This window comes from Homarus americanus, unplaced genomic scaffold (assembly GCF_018991925.1).
Source record: "Homarus americanus isolate GMGI-L3 unplaced genomic scaffold, GMGI_Hamer_2.0 scaffold26351, whole genome shotgun sequence".
NCBI lineage: Eukaryota > Metazoa > Arthropoda > Malacostraca > Decapoda > Nephropidae > Homarus > Homarus americanus.
Window position 1 is genome coordinate 3714313 of NW_024724368.1, and position 17031 is coordinate 3731343.

Sequence of the window (17031 nt, forward strand, 5' to 3'; positions counted from 1 at the left end):
CAAAAGGTGAAATATGATTTGACTAAGGTTCAATACGAACTACTGAGGCAAACATTAAGTGAGACAATATTTGTTATTACAGGTCAGGTCATGTTGTTTGGTAAGTGAAATAACTTACTTGTATATAAAGGATAAAAATGACCAAAACGCGCTATAATAATAATAAACAAAGATATATTTCTTGAAATATTTACTCCACTAAAATTTATAATCTTAATATATAGATGTAATTAAGTCAAAATACCTGTGGATTATTTTTTTTTGTGTATTAAGGTATTGAAGATAAGAAAATGACTTGATACAGGTGAAAATTCATTAACCTATTTACCTTCTCTTTCATAGAGACGGTGGGTGACAACTACATAGGAGTGAATAGGAACAGGGAGTAGAAGTAACACAAGTGAGGTAGAGAATGCACACCTACAAGACCCTCCTACAAACCCTTATCTGTCCTCCTCTCAGCACCTCCTTCGTCAGATCACAATGCCCGTGGCCGTGGAGTTTATGATTCAATGGGTCGTGTCTCTGTGCCTTTAACCTCCAGAACGAGCTGTCTGTCTAGTGTTCAATTGTGTTAACTTCACTCTCCTGATGACTGTCCCACACCAGAGGGCTTCCAGTGTACCTCTTGACCTTCCTCTACGTCATCAATACTCGGGTAGTATGTCTATGGACGCAATTTTTTGATGGTCTAAATTGAGAATATACAGGTAGGTCAGGTTGGTTGTGGGTTGTTTATTGGTCAAATATGGTGTGTGGTGGTGTGTTGTGATGTGTTATGGTGTATTGTAGTGTTATGGTGTGTAGTGATGTGTTATGAGTACAGTGAGTAGTATGGTGTAGAAGGAGAGAAACGGAATGACTTGCCTCGATAAATGAATCTGTGTATGTATAAGCAAGATCATACACACACACACACACACACACACACACACACACACACACACAGCACACACACACACACACACACACACACACACACACACACAGTCTTTGTTGACTGAGCAGCCGAGTGTTTTCAGGTGGATAGGTGGGTGGGAGGAGCAAGGGGGAGAGGGGTAGGGAGGAGGAGAGGGAGAGAGGGGGGAGAGAGGAGGGGAGGGTGAACCGCTATACTATTAAGAGTTGGTCACCTTTCTGGCAGATAATCTTTTGACGAGTTTGCTGAGCTGTCGAACCTCTTCTCCTAGTAGGGGTGAAGGGGGAGGTGGGAAGGAGGGACTTGAGTGAAATGTTCGTCTAACTTCCTGTGTTCTGTTTATTATGAAGGTGTGTGTGTGTGTGTGTGTGTGTGTGTGTGTGTGTGTGTGTGTGTAGATAAGGGAATAAATTAAAAGAGAACAGGATATAAGCAACCTCTTATATAACTGTTGCATCACTGCATATTCTCTCTCTCTCTCTCTCTCTCTGTCGTTCAGCACCATTTCTCACTCTCTCTCTCACTCTCTCTCTTTCTCGTTCTCAACACCATTTCACTCACTCTCTCTCTTTCTCAACAGTTCTCATCACCATCTCACCATCTCTTATCTCCCCCCACAACAGTTCTCAGCGTGCGGTATATTCAACATCAGCAGGGGAGCATTCAGAGGCCTAGAGAACACTTTAGTCAACCTCAACCTGCAGGACAACAGGCTGGCGACCGTCCCTACAGCAGCTCTCGCCAGACTCACCAGACTCAAGCTCCTCGATCTGTCAGGCAACCAGATCACCTCTGTTCCTGACGAGGCATTTGACGGCCTTACACTCTCCACGCTTAAGGTAATGTTGTACTGTGTGTTTGATGGTGTTTGTGTGTGTTTGTGTGTGTTTGATGGTGTTTGTGTGTTTGTATAGGTATATGTGTTTGTGTCTATGTCTGACTATACGTTATAGGCAATTATGTTTTTTCTGTGTTTGTTTCTGTCTATCTGTCTACTTAATCTGTTTATTTGTGTATGTTTATCTCTGTGTCTGTCTATGTTTCTGTTAGTGTAATTCTGTCTATCTGTCTGTCTGTGTGTTTATAAAATCCATTTCTCAATATTTCTGTCAGTGTGTCTGTCTTAAACCCCCTCCACCCTCTGTCTCTCTACAGCTGGCGGACAACGAACTGTCTCTGTCAGATCGCTCCTTCGCCGGGTTGGAGAGCAGCCTGAAGAACTTAAACCTGAAGGGCACCAGCCTCCGGTCGGTGCCTCCCGCCCTCAGGAACCTCCCCGTACTTGCTTTCCTCGATATTGCTCAGAACCAAATACGGAGCCTGGAGAGAGGTAAGTGTCGTGTGTGTGTGTGTGTGTGTGTGTGTGTGTGTGTGTGTGTGTGTAAATAACAATCATAATAATACTCATAATAATAATAAACGGTTTATTAATAGAGTTGCAGTCGGTGGCTGAAAATATACAGACTTACATTTGATTTAGACAATATGTGTTGAATACATTTACAGGGCTGTACAGTACATAAATCAGGAGTTGTTTATTATTTTAACAATAGATGGGAAGGTGCTTTTCTTATATCTATCGGTGCGGGCTCTTATGGGCTGAATGTTGTTATAGTGGCGGACTGCGTGAGGTGGTTGGGGGGCTGACGGTGGCAGGAGGTGGCGATGACGAGGGTGGTGCATTAGTTGGCTGCCAAACCTTTCCAGTGCTTGGTGGTGGAAGTCACTGAGGGATGTCATTTCCAGGGTGGAGAGAGCGTTGATGTAGCCGGAGTATTCTGCGCCGAGCATGATTCTGCAGGCCCTTTTCTGTGTGTGTGTGTGTGATATACCTTCCTCGTCACCTATATCACTCTCTAAAAGGCACAAATAACACCCATATCACGATTAACAATAACAACACCTCCGCCATTTCACACTCTGACGATTAAAGAAAACGTGAATCATATCCATCATAGAAAACGTGACCTGAATCCCTTCGTCATCCAATGTTCTCATCTCTTAATATCTCAGATTAGCCACCATCTCTCTCCACCCTCTATAACTCAAGCCTAGAGGTATAACTGGTACTCATGGAGGCATAAAATGACTCATGAATCAAATAACTCACTGAAGCGTTGAGCACTATACTGTTAGGATATGAACAATAAGGGGTGACTCTCACATTCCACGTCTCGGAAGATTGGGTCTTTGAGAGGAACAGTTTTCTCTTCATTTCACTAGACATTATTCTACCTAAGATTCACTCATGTCACAGCATTAAGATGAAGCAATGAGAGCGGATTTAATATTTGTCTGTTTAGGTTAGGTTAGGTTTAGGAAGTTACCACCAATTTAACATTATCCCATCCTATTACAAGAGTTAACACCAATAATCCTAACATCCTTCTCTCCTTCATCCACACAGGCGCCCTTAGGAACCTTCACTCCCTGACGGCGCTGAATATCGAGAGGAACCTTCTTCAGGCCCTGGAGGTGGAGGACTTCATTGGCATCAACGACACCCTCAGTTCTCTCTCCATGCTTAACAACCTCATCACTGACTTCCCTAGAGACGCCCTTAACACCCTGGAGGAGCTGAGGGTGAGTACTACTGACAGTGTGCTAGGAGGGGTAGTGGTGGGAGTAGGGGGAGTGGTTAGTGGTAGGAGGAGGGTGGTTGGTGGTAGTGGTGGTAGGAGGGATAGTGATTAATAATAACGGTAGCGGAAGAAATGGTTGTTATTATTGTTGGTGATGGTGGTGATGATAGTGTTGGAGAAAGAAGAACGTACCAGACAAGAGATACTCCACCACATTCACCAACACTACATTCACCAACACCACATTCACCAACACTCCTACGTCACATAACCCAGCTGTAAACAAACCAAACACCACTATAAACAAATATGTAATATACCTTCCTATTGTGGTATGAGAAAGACTGTATACATAAGACTGTTAACTGGATCCATAGCTCCTGTTAACAGTGAGCGGGTGTTCAAAGTGTTACTCCTGGTATTAAGTGTCAAGAACCTCCCTGTTCATATTTGTTCACCTGCCACACGAGGAATGAATCACCCATCACATTGAACCAAAAGGCGGAAGTGATTGATCGAACGGACGGACGGACGGACGGACGGACGGACGGACGGAAAGACCTCTCACGTTAATTACCAAACACTCACCTGGTGGGAAGGGGGAGGGGGATGAGAAGAGGGAGGTTGGGGGGGGGGGAGAACACCTGGAGGCAATTTGGTAAAAACCTACGTGTATGCGGGTGTGGCGTGCTATGATTGGTCGTTGGTATTTATTTACGATGTCAGCTATCTATCCAGTTTAGGTTAGGTTAGGTTAGGAAGGTCTAATTCTCTACATCAGGAGGGAGAAAGAGTTGAAGGAAACGGACCAATCAGCGAACGTCATGCCCGCATATGTGTGGTTTCTGCCAAAGAACTTCCGGGAGGAGGCTGGGAGGAGAGTGTGGGATGTTCTCACCCGTAACGAGTCTAACTTCTGCAGGTAGGTGGTGGGAAGGTCGCTCTTGTTGACGTGAGGGAGGAGGTGGAGGAGGAGGATGAGAAGAGTGAGGAGGAGAAGAAGAGGAGGAGAAGAAGAGGAGGAGGAGGAGGAGGAGAAGAAGAGGAGGCGGAGGAGGAGAAAAAATGAGAGGGGGAAGAAGAGAAGGAAACAACATAATAAAGATGGCGTTTAGGAGGGTGTAAAGGAATGGACGAGTTGACGGTCGGAATTTGTTCGTAAGATGGCAGGTCAATGGGTGAAGAAAACGTTTAAATTCACTATGGTAATGATATTGTTAAATAAATTCGGCCAAAAAATGTAAAAAAAATAAGGCTTAAACTGGCTAGAAAGTCACGTGCCTGCGAAAAGCTCTGTGATTGGTTGTGACGTCACATGCTGGCTGCCAAAATGGTGAAAAAAACCGATAACTCCAACATGGAAGTTTTCATCACTGTTCTCTATTTCATGTCTGGAAATGTAAGTTTTCGTCACTGATGTCTGTATTTAATGATGTGGAAGGACTAGGGACGGCCATGGCCAAGGGATGATCAGATGACAGATGTTATTTAACGTGCTTCACAACTGGATGGCGGAGTTCTTGATAATACTCTACAATCACAAACACATCTACTTTTGGTCAATTTCTTTCATCTGCCTTGATGAACCCTGGAAGTACAGTAGTTGTCCAACCTTATCGGCTGATCGGCTCTGTAAATAAATATTATTAGATAATTAATTGCGATTTACTGTGCAACATACTAATGCTTTTTTTAATATATAAATATTACTAAGCACATTAACTAATTCAATGGATATTAGCTGCCCGTTCTACAAATTTCATAGTATAAACATTACAAACAATATTGGTATTATTTTGGTTTTGGTCATGTGGGGAACCTTAAGAATCTAACTATGAGATTAAGTACTTCAAACAACTTTCGATCGCATAAGAAAATACAGATCATAGGTTAGGTTAGGTTAGGTTAGGTTAGGTTAGGTTATGATGAGTTATAAGGTTAGCTTAATATACATTAGTAAGGGGGGGGTAGTAACTCAAAACTAGTGATTTCCGATAAAATTGAAGGTTTAAATCGTTCATAACACATCGCAAACCACCAGGAAGAAAACGAAACATCAGAACAAGAACATAGTCTGCGTGTGTAAGTACAGGGATGACCCAAACTTATAATATACCCAATATAACCTGTCTCGAACCTAAACATCCAAATACTTATGGTAGTTAAAGTAAAATTTTACCCATTAATTAATATAAATGATGATATATCCCAGTGGTTCATTAGTGAATCATCAAAACAATAACAGCACTATGTTGTAATGTTTACCTAACACCAGGCATTCTCAAAACAAAGTCCAGACAATGTTATTACTTCTAAAGTGACTCGTATCTCCATCTAGTACTGATATACTCTGTAATTGCACTGAAAAAATGAAAAACTCTACCGTCCATAAGCTGCTCTTCGTGGCACATTTCTTCACATACGAAATGTCCATGATTCAGACCATAAGAACACCCTTAAAACTTATATGAACGTGGCATTTGGAGTCTGAGGAGGCCATCCTTTGTACGACCTCCAACTGCAGCGGTGAGTTTGTTGGAGAACGTCGTCTTCGGGGAAACTGGTGACGTGCGGCCCTGTTTCTAGACATAAACTTATCTCGACTATTATAGCAGGACTTTAAACACATTATATATACCGAATCACTCGACGAACGTGACAGAGTGTATTTATTGTGTTTACTCAGAACCGACAACTCCTCCATTGAATACAGTATGTGTGTGTGTATAATTTTTGGTGTATGGATAGTGTATGTGCTTGTGTGTGTATATTTGTGGTTATTTTATGTATGTATGAATGTGAGTGTGTCAGTCCTGTGGTGTAGCCATGTGTACCTCAGTAATAGTCATCGCAGTATACCGCTATACTCTCTGGGTCACCTTCCCTCATCTGCAAGTCAAACGGATGTGAGATGTCACTAAATTCACGAACCATCTTATTCAAGCAGTGTATAACATTAACATCACTACGGAAGGGCAGCAACGATTCGTACCCTCGTGCAATACTGTGGAATGGTTTTGTCCTATTTAAAGCGGCATAACTCATGAACATAATACCATGGTAAGCACAAGTATTATATCCTGGTGACTGGTTAATCCCATACACCACACTCAGTTGTTGTCGGCTGACGCTATACTTATTAAGATAGTCGACGAACATAGGACTGACAACATTGGTCTAGGAGTCATAGTAAACATAGCCTCCGTCATCAGCCCGATATACTGATACCAAATGATACATAGTCTTTCTAGGTAGCATTAAGAACATAGCCTACCCGGGAGGCAGTGGTGGGAGGGAGAGCAAATTTCGTCTTCCTTCAACTAGGCGACTTTTCACCATTCCCAAGGGCTTCTTTACCCTGTGCAGCCCTTTAAAAATCTCCTACAAATCGTCCACAGTTATGGTACGATTAGTTGCCATTATTTCTGGTGTTTCAGTTTTGCTCGACTAAAGGAACAGGTTTATAGGTTTTATGGTGAGGGAAAATATAATAATAGGTTATGTCTAGATGTATGATGTGTTATTGAACGGTTTATAGTGACGTAGTGTAGTGTAGTGTTGGCGTAGTGTAGTGATGGTGTGGTGTAGTGATTGTGTAGTGTAGTGTTGCTGTAGTGTAGTGTTGATGTAGTGTAGTGTTGCTGTAGTGTAGTGATGGTGTTGTGTAGTGTTTATGTAGTGTAGTGTTGTGTATTGTAGTGATGATGTAGTGTAGTGATGGTATGGTGTAGTGTTGGTGTAGTGTAGTGTTGTGTAGTGTAGTGTTGGCGTAGGGTAGTGATGGTGTGGTGTAGTGATTGTGTAGTGTAGTGTTGCTGTAGTGTAGTGTTGATTAGTGATGTGTGTGTAGTGTTGATGTGTAGTGTTGTGTAGTGTAGTATGATGTGTAGTGATGGTGTTGTGTAGTGTCGTGTTGATGCAGTGTAGTTGCGGTGTTGTGTAGTGTTGATGTAGTGTAGTGTTGCTGTAGTGTAGTTATGGTGTTGTGTAATGTTGATGTAGTGTAATGTCGTGTTGATGTAGCGTAGTTATGGTGTTGTGTAGTGTTGATGTAGTGTAGTGTTGCTGTAGTGTAGTTATGGTGTTGTGTAGTGTTGATGTAGTGTAGTGTTGCTGTAGTGTAGTGATGGTGTTGTGTAGTGTTGATGTAGTGTAGTATTGCTGTAGTGTAGTTATGGTGTTGTGTAGTGTTGATGTAGTGTAGTGTTGATGTTGTGTAGTGTTGCTGTAGTGTAGTGTTGATGTTGTGTAGTGTTGATGTAGTTTAGTGTTGATGTAGTGTAGTGTTGCTGTAGTGTAGTGATGGTGTTGTGTAGTGTTGATATATTTAGTGTTGGTGTAGTGTAGTGTAGTGTTGATGTGCTACACTACACTAAATCAACACTACACATACAATCACTACAACATAAAAAATATACATCATCACTACACTCACCACATCATCTTCACTACACACACACACCATAACAACACAATAAGCCAAAACCTTTTATTGCATTTTAACTTCACTATGAAAAAAAATCGTCTCCATGGTCATATTTCTTACGTCATTATCACACACACACACACACACACACACACACACACACACACACACACACACACACACACACACACACACACACACACTAATATGCCAGAGAGTTAAGTAAATAAATTTCTCTTTACAACACATACAGTGAAACCTCCATATAACGGACAACTCTCCCCATAATAATCCGTTAATTAGAGGGTTTCACATCAAACGGACCTTCAATGTAACGGACTTTCCTCGCCATAGTTCACTAAATGGAGTTTCATATCTAACGAACCCTCGATATAACGGATTTCTACCCCGCTAATTTTTTTCTCCTCTTCCTCTTCCCTTCATCATCTTCATTCCCTCCTCCTCCTCGACTTTACTTTTCCCTTTTCTCTCTCCTCCTCTCCTCCCCCGTCCTCTTGTCCCTCCTCCTTGCCTAGCCTCCTCCCTCCTGATGACCCGCCCCAGGTCAGGTCGCCCCCAGCAGAGCCAGTACCGCGCCTTGACCCCTCCTGGTCCTTGTCCTGGAGCGAGTAGCGGCAAGCCCTATCCCAGAGAGAGAGGAGAGAGAGAGAGAGAGAGAGAGAGAGAGAGAGAGAGAGAGAGAGAGAGAGAGAGAGAGGTTGTACCGGAAGAGGTTGACAGTGTTCATACCTGTCTACCACCACCAGTAATTAGAAACCTGTATATTAACAAGCGACTACAGGTGAATTTATCGGTGTTCTACGAGTTACGTAACTGTTAACCAGTGCAGTAGGCGAGTTGTCCGGTCTTGTTGGGTTAATTGTTTTTTTTTTTGTTTAGCCACTGGGTCATGCAACTCGTTAATTCAATGTTTGGTTGTGTGTGTGTGTGTGTGTGTGTGTTGGGGACAAGTTCCACACCTTACTGTACCTACACCTGGTCACGCCTCTGTGGTCTTAGTGTTGGCCAGTCTCCAACACTAGGGGCCGCCAATAATAGTAGTATCTTAGCTCTGGCAGGGGTCACACACACACACACACACACACACACACACACACACACACACACACACACACACACACAGAGTGGCTAAAACTAGACTAGACTCATGTCAAATGTAAACCGTTCAGGTGATCCGTTACACACACTTATGAATTACCACAGACAGGTATTCTTGGTTGCCTCGCCTACACCTGTGTCACTCACTGCCCCTTGTACCCTCACAAAAACAAGATCTGCCGTTCAGTCCCCAAAACTTCCACTTCCATCAATAGTTCATTAACGGTGTATGTAAGTTCCACCATGTTTTTCACAACAACGGTACAGCAAAGTATATTTTTTTAGCATTAAACTGGTATTATTTTATTGTCTAATACCTAAAAAAAAATATATTAATATGTGGTTATTTAATCAGAGAACAGCGAAGGAGACAGCATACAGCAGAGCCCTTAGGTACGCTACGCTATGTTCTAATACACAAACATATACCAATATTTATAAGGCTTATTAACACTGGTTGTAAATACAGTATATATTTCCTCTTAGACACAGACATAGAGAGTTTAAGAGGCTCCCAAACGCCTTAATAAACAATACAGGGGAAGAGAGTTAGGTTATTTGTTTTAATGTAGTGTTGCGTGGTGCAGTGTACAGGAGGTCGGTTCATCTCCCGAGGATACACAAGGTTGATGGAGCAACATTCTTAAGTGGCGGTCAGTGTACACGTTGGCTACTCTACCCCCCTCCCCTCTCCCTCCCTCCCTCCCATTCTACCCCACTACTTCCCTCCCACTCTAGTCCCCTCCATCCCTCTCCCTCCCTCCCCCATCCCGTTACCCGTTGTGACACTGTTGTCCCCGAGGAAGATATTATCAGAATTGACTTATGTCGTTTTAGCATTCCTGGTGGTGACGAAAGACACACACACACACACACACACACACACACACAGCGCACACACACACACATGCACACACACACACACACACACACATGCGCACACACACACACACACACACACACACACACCACGAGACCCTTTGTCAAGTCTACTCTTAAAGACACACTTGTTATCCCCATCCACTTATACGCAACACATGTTCAAACAGATGCAACAGGTGTTCAGGAGCCAATCAAATCTGGACACCTGTAATTACCTGTCTTGGGGAGCTGCATATTGCCTTCAGGACTACACTATGAGGTTACCTGAGACCAAGACGGTACCTGGACCTGGTAATTAAGGCCTCGTATATCATGTACAGGTGTTATGGGCCACGTCTGCTTACCTGGTGATGAGATGATGGAGGCGGCAGGTGAGGGGCGGCAGGTGAGGGAGGGTAGTACGTCCTCATTGATTTACCTGTGGAAGAAATAGAAGAGTTAGTGGAAAGGTGGTGGTCTGGGAAGTGGTCGTGGGTGGGTGGTTGTGATGGTGATGGTAGTGATGGCAGTTGTAGTAGTGATGGTGATAATGGTGATGGTAGTGATGGCAGTTGTAGTAGTGATGGTGATAATGGTGATGGTAGTGATGGCAGTTGTAGTAGTGATGGTGATAATGGTGATGGGAAGTCGGGAGGATGAGGTAGACGATGTGGAAGATGTACTGAAGGTATTAGGGAAATAAAGGGAGGATGGATTGTTGGGGAAAGATGAAGGAAGGGAAGGAGGGAGGACTGATAAAATATATATATAAGGAAAAGTGGGAACGGGAAGGGTGTGGGGGAGGGACTGAGGGGGAGGAGAGGGGGAAGGGGAGAAGGTGAGGGGAGGTGAGAGTTTAGAGCAATAATGAGAAAAAGAAAGAAGATGGGCTTATGGAAGTTGAAGACCTGGGGGAGGGGGAAGATCAAGGGGGGGGGGAGGAAGAAGATGAAGGTTATGGGAAGGGGTGAAACTATATGAGTCATGGGTAAGAAGGAGAAGACGAGGCCACAAAAAAACAACACCTGGCAACTGTATCCCTCCATGATGTCACCCGAGGGAGGAACGACATTTTTTTTCCCGATGGCTCGAAGGTTTATTTCCACTCAAGAGAAATTATGAAAAGTCAGATGCATTTCTCTCTCTGACATCTGATACCTGACGAGCGGGAAAAGTGACAGGGGAGAGGGGGGGGGGGATTTGTCGTAATTATAAACTTCCCATCAACACTTTCACTTCCTGAGCTCGTTGTAGAAGCTGATAATAAAAAGTTGTTATAAGGAATTGGATCCCTTGTAGTGTTTGACTGTCTGATGCTCATTTGTTTTTGCACTTTATTACATGTGATTCGAATTTTTTTTTTGGGGGGCGATTCTCTTTTTTTATGTACATATGATTAATTTGTTTACAGGTATATATATATATATATATATATATAATCTAACATAACCTAACCTAACCATATCCTGACCATAACCTAACCTAACCATTACACTGGGTGGCCTTATAGTGTCTTGAGGTAGACAGTGTGAGATATTTATCCAACAGTGCGAGTCAACAGGTAAATATATACTTAATGAATAGGTAAACTAGAGCACCTGGAGGGGGCTTAGGTCGTGGGTGGTTTGGGGGGGGTGGGTGGGGGGACCTAGTTCATTTCAGGAAGTGTAGGAGGGGATAGAGGAAGAGGGGGGGATAGAAGAGGAGGGTGAGGGGGAAGAGAGCTGGAAAATAGCCCCCACCCTCACCCTATCCACCCACAACCCCGCCCATCCAACTCTCCATCCACCCAGAACCCATCTAACCTAATCACCCGCCCTCACCCATATTCTCATCCATTACCTCATCCACAACCTCATCCACCCACCACCCCACCCACTCACGCTACACCAACCCACATTCCCACTCACTCAGCCCCTCCACCCACCACCCACCCTCACACCACCAACCCCACATTCCACTCACTCTGCCTCCACCCACCACCCCTCACACCGCACCAACTTACATTCCCACTCTTCACCCCTCCACCCCACCCTCCACACCACACCCAACTCCCACATTCCCACTCGCCACCCCTCCACCCACCACCCCTCACACCACACCAACCCACATTCCCACTCACTCAGCCCCTCCACCCACCACCCCACCCCTCAGGCACTTCACAAAATACACACTGACTTAAAAAAATTTATTTCTGACCTACCTGGACTTGGCAAAGGTCAGAGAGGGGTCAATACTACTACAACTTTCATACCACAAACTACAGGCACATCCTTGAAGGTAACTCGTCCTAACCTAACCCAACGTAACCCAACCTAACCTAACCTAACCCAACCTAACCAGGAAGTGAAGGCGTGAATCACATATAAATTAAGTTACCTGGGAGTCTGCTGGTAACTGTGAGTCACTTGACACGATTCACCTCAGGTAGATCTCGGCTCCACACGACACAATATATGATCTGACGTGAGCCAAGATTCACACACATATATGAGTTACGCCACAAGTCAAAAACATTAATGATTTCTAAGTCTCTCCCAGGATGAGTGTATGAGTGTTGAGTGCAAGAGTGTATGAGTGTTGAGTGCATGAGTGTATGGGTGTGTTTTTTTCACAGGGAGTTTATTTGTGTTCAGTGACATGTATATTTAGTGGAGGTAAAAGGTGGTGGTGATTTGTACAGGAAAAATGATTGGTATTTTGGGCCTTGTAACGGAGACTACCTTTGCCACCCACACTGCCCCATAGGCCACCCATACCACCTCTGTTGTCATCCATACCGCCCTTACCACCCATACTATCCCTGTTGCCACACACACACACACACACACACACACACACACACACACACACACACACACACTCTAGTTAGGATATAATTATTTTGTTTTTTATAACTTGATTAATATTTACGGGAGATAATATTCATATAAGAGAAAGAGGAGTAAAAGTGGGTCTGTTTTTATGTCTCTCTCTCTATCTCTCTCTCAATCTCTCTTTCTCTCTCTCTCTCTCTCTCTCTTTCTTTATTTCTCTCTCTAAATCTGTCTCTCTCTTTATGTCACTCTCTCAATCTGCCTCTGTCTCTCTCTCTCTCTCAATCAGTGTCTGTCTCTCTCTCTCTAAATCTGTCTCTCTCTCTACCTCTCTCTCAATCTGTTTCTCTGTCTCTCTGTCACCCGTCACTGGTGCTGGTAGTGGCCCCTATCACGCCTGACAGATCCCAAAGATGGTGAGAGGCGATTACCCCTGTCTGTCTGTCTGTCTGTCCGTTAGTTTGGGGATTCTATAGTCTTCCAGTCTGTTCGTTTCTTTGTCTGTCTGTGTATTGTTCTGTCTCTCTGTATCTGCCTGTCTTTGTTTTCGTTTGTCTGTATTCCTGTTGATTCCCTGTCTCTCTGTCTGTCTGTTTATTTCTTTGTTATTTGGTTCTGTCTGTTTTTCTGCTCGTCTTTTGTTTTAAACCTCTCTTGATATCTGTCTATATGTCTGTCTCTTCAAATCTCAGCCTACCAGCGTACACAGAACACCCTCCAACACCCCACACTACTGTACTACACCCTCCAACACCCCCACACTAATGTACTACACCCTCCAACACCCCACACTACTGTACTACACCCTCCAACACCCCCACACTAATGTACTACACCCTCCAACACCCCACACTACTGTACTACACCCTCCAACACCCCACACTACTGTACTACACCCTCCAACACCCCACACTACTGTACTACACCCTCCAACACCCTACACTACTTCACCCTCCAACACCGCTACACCTGCACGCTTCACACTCTCTCTTAGCGGCGTGAGTTCTTGGCGTGGCGGTCAGGCTCTCCCGGACAGTGACCACAAGGTGAAGATAAATGATTCCCTCTTGTTTATTATGCCTGTGTCGTCCTGTAGAGCGTGGCCTTGTGACGTATAGTGAGGTGTAGTGTTCGTATAGTGAGGTAGAGGGTGATGTAGTGTTCGTATAGTGAGGTAGAGGGTGATGTAGTGTTCGTATGAGGGCCATGACACGACAGTAACACCAAAGAGCCATATTTACGACAGTAACACCAGAGCCATGACACGACAGTAACTGTGGGCCATGACACGACAGTAACACCAGGGGCCGCTGACACGACCTGCTAGTAACACCAAGGCCATGACGACAGTAACACCAAGGCCATGACGACAGTAACACCCAGGGCCATGACACGACAGTAACACCAAAGGCCATAACACGACAGTAACACCCAGGGCCATGACACGACAGTTAACACCAAGGGCCATGACTCCAGACTAACGCCAAGGGGCCATGATAGTGTCCAGTCCATCGGCCAAAAGACGAGGGCCACTTTTTACTCTCCGCTGGTGCGAATAATGGCCACAACAAAGGTACAGTGATGCTGCCGGGGCTGTTGACCTTCCCCCATCCCCTCCTCTTTTCCCTCCCCCTCCCCACCCTCCCCCTCCCTCCTCACCACCTTCTTTCCCGTTGTTATACTGTCACACACACACACACACACACACACACACACACCACACACACACACACACACACACACACACACAATACAGAAAGCAAACTCAACTCATTAAAACACATATTAATTAACTAGGTCGGTCAGCCAGCGTTGTCCAGGTGTGTTTTGGACTTAGTTGGGGAAACCAGGATAGTTTAGTTGGAGGCCACAAAAAGTAGTAGTAGCAGTATTTAAAGTAGTTGTAGTAGTAGTAGTATCATCATCATCATCATCATCATCATCATCATCATCATCATCATCATCATCATCATCACATTTTTTTTGGAGGGAAACTTTCTAAAACGATGAAGGGAAATTCCAGTGTGTTTTCTCTCTCGGCTGTGTACCGATGCTTCGTTTTCTCTGCCACCTACACACCCTCTCCCTGCCACCTACACACCCTCTCCCTGCCTTACTCCTCTCCTGCCTACACACCCTCTCTCCTGCCTTACACCTCCTGCCACCCCACCCTCTCCCTGCCGCCCTACCTCCCTCTCCCACCTCCTACACCCTCTCCTGCCTTACAATCTCTCCTGCCACCACCCCTCTCACCCCACTACACCCCTCTGCCTTCTACCTCCCTCTCCCTGCCCCACCCCTCTCCTCTCCTACCCCTCTCCCTGCCACCTACACCCTCCTGCCCACCCCTCCCTGCCTTACACACCCTCTCCCTGCCCACCCCACCCTCTCCTGCCTTACTCCCTCTCTGCCTACCCCTCTCCCCTACACACCTTCCTGCCACCACACCCCTCTCCCTGCCTTACACCCTCTCCCTGCCACCTACCTCCCCTCTCCCTGCCCACCCTACACACCTCCCTCCCACCACCTCCCTCCCCTGCCACACACACTCCCTCTCCTGCCACCTACACCCTCTCCCTGCCCTCCCTCTCCCTGCCACCCTACACTCCCCTCTCCCTGCCACCCCTACACCCCTCTCCCTGCCACCTACACCTCCCTCTCCCTGCCTTACTCCCTCTCCACCCTACACCCTCTCCCCTGTCACCTACACTCCCTCTCCCTGCCCCACACCCCTCTCCTGCCCTATCCCCTGCCACCTACACTCCCCTCTCCCCTGCCCACCCCTCTCCCTGTCCCTCTCCCACCACACCTCTTCCACCCCCTCTCCTGCCTCTCCCCTGCCCACCCCCCTCCCCTGCCCCACCCCTCTCCCTGCCTTACCTCCCTCTCCCCTGCCCCACACCTCTCCCCTGCTTCCTCCCTCTCCCTGCCTTCCCTTCTCCCTGCTACTCTACCCCTGTGTTCATTTCCTCTTTCACTTATATCTTCTTTAGCTCTTCTCTCTCTCTTCTCTCTCCCATCACCCTTTCTTCCTTCTATCAACTTCTTACCTCCTCCTTCTCTCCCCCTTAGCACCCTCCTACATCCCGTTAGGACACAGGAGAATAAGGTCAGGGGGTGTGGGGTGGTGGGAGGCATGGGGCTATGTTGTTGGGGGCATGGGATGTTTGTTGAGGGCATAGGATGGTTGTTAAGAGCAGTGGAGGGTTGTTGGAGCAGGGGATGGTTGATGAGACCAGGGAGGTTGTTGAAAGCCAGGGATAGTTGTTGAGGAGGTTGTTGAGCAGGGGATCGTTGTTGAGGAGACGGGGAGGGATCTTGAGCCAGGAGAGTTATTGAGAACCAGGGAGGTTGTATGAGGGCAGAAATTTGTTAAGGCTTGGGGATGGTTGTTGAGGCATGAAATGGTTGTTGGGTGGCGTAGGTGGGCAGTTCCAGGTCGTGTGCGTTTGTGGTATTTAAGGAGGCCCTTGGGACATAGAATACCGGGTAAGATACTGCCCGCTGCTGTTTTACCTGGGGCGTTCACCTTTTGCACTCGTCTCAAGGCCATATTGACGATGGATGATTGCAATGAGGAACGTTTGGACTTCTGCGTGAGGTTCCTGGCTGACGGTACTACACGACAGGGCGATGACCTGGGAGTAGAGCTTATACGCTGACGATGTGGTTGTCCTATTGATGGTGGGTGGGAGAATCACTCGGAAGGGACCGGGTGGCAGTAGGAACCTCATTAGTCGTTATCAGGTACTGTAGAGGGGCCATAACCGTATCTTGCTTTCTGGGAATAAGACGATATTACACTCAATATCTATAATAGGGCCATAAGAAGCGACGTGATCAAGGTTTTTGCTTGGGCAGTGCCATAAGGGCGTTTACCTTCTACTTTTTTTCTTTTAATACATATCGTGAAGCTGATCACGATGGAAGTGACAGTAGCATAGTAGGACTCCTCTGGGGACATTATAAAGGACGTTCACCTCCTAGGTAGTACTGAAGGTCAGATTCTTGCTGGCGTTGACGAAGTAGAATGTGGTACGGGACCTTCCCCACAGCCACCAGGAAGGACCGTGGTGTAGGACTCGCTGAGGACATCGTCTGAGGACGTTCAACTCTACGATAGAACACTGACGTACTGACCTGACGTATAAACCTTCGCTAGAGGCCATCTACTCACTTTTGACGTCAACTGACCCACAGAATGCTGGCTAAATAAAATTCATTGATGTCATTTTTAGCTGGTTATATAACCCGCAAGGTTACCTGTTAATGACGGGCACTTATGATCGTGAACACAATCCTGGAACA

General features: G+C 45.7%; 1 protein-coding gene across 1 annotated transcript in view; it reads left to right on the forward strand.

Annotated features, from left to right (window-relative positions):
- Window positions 1–17031, forward strand: part of LOC121864273 (leucine-rich repeat and fibronectin type-III domain-containing protein 3-like) — a 75407-nt gene that overhangs the window by 42142 nt on the left and 16234 nt on the right. The window contains exons 2-4 of the mRNA XM_042363359.1: window positions 1500–1758; window positions 2075–2249; window positions 3327–3502. Coding sequence (XP_042219293.1) covers window positions 1500–1758; window positions 2075–2249; window positions 3327–3502 — 610 coding nt within the window. The remainder of the gene's footprint in view (window positions 1–1499; window positions 1759–2074; window positions 2250–3326; window positions 3503–17031) is intronic.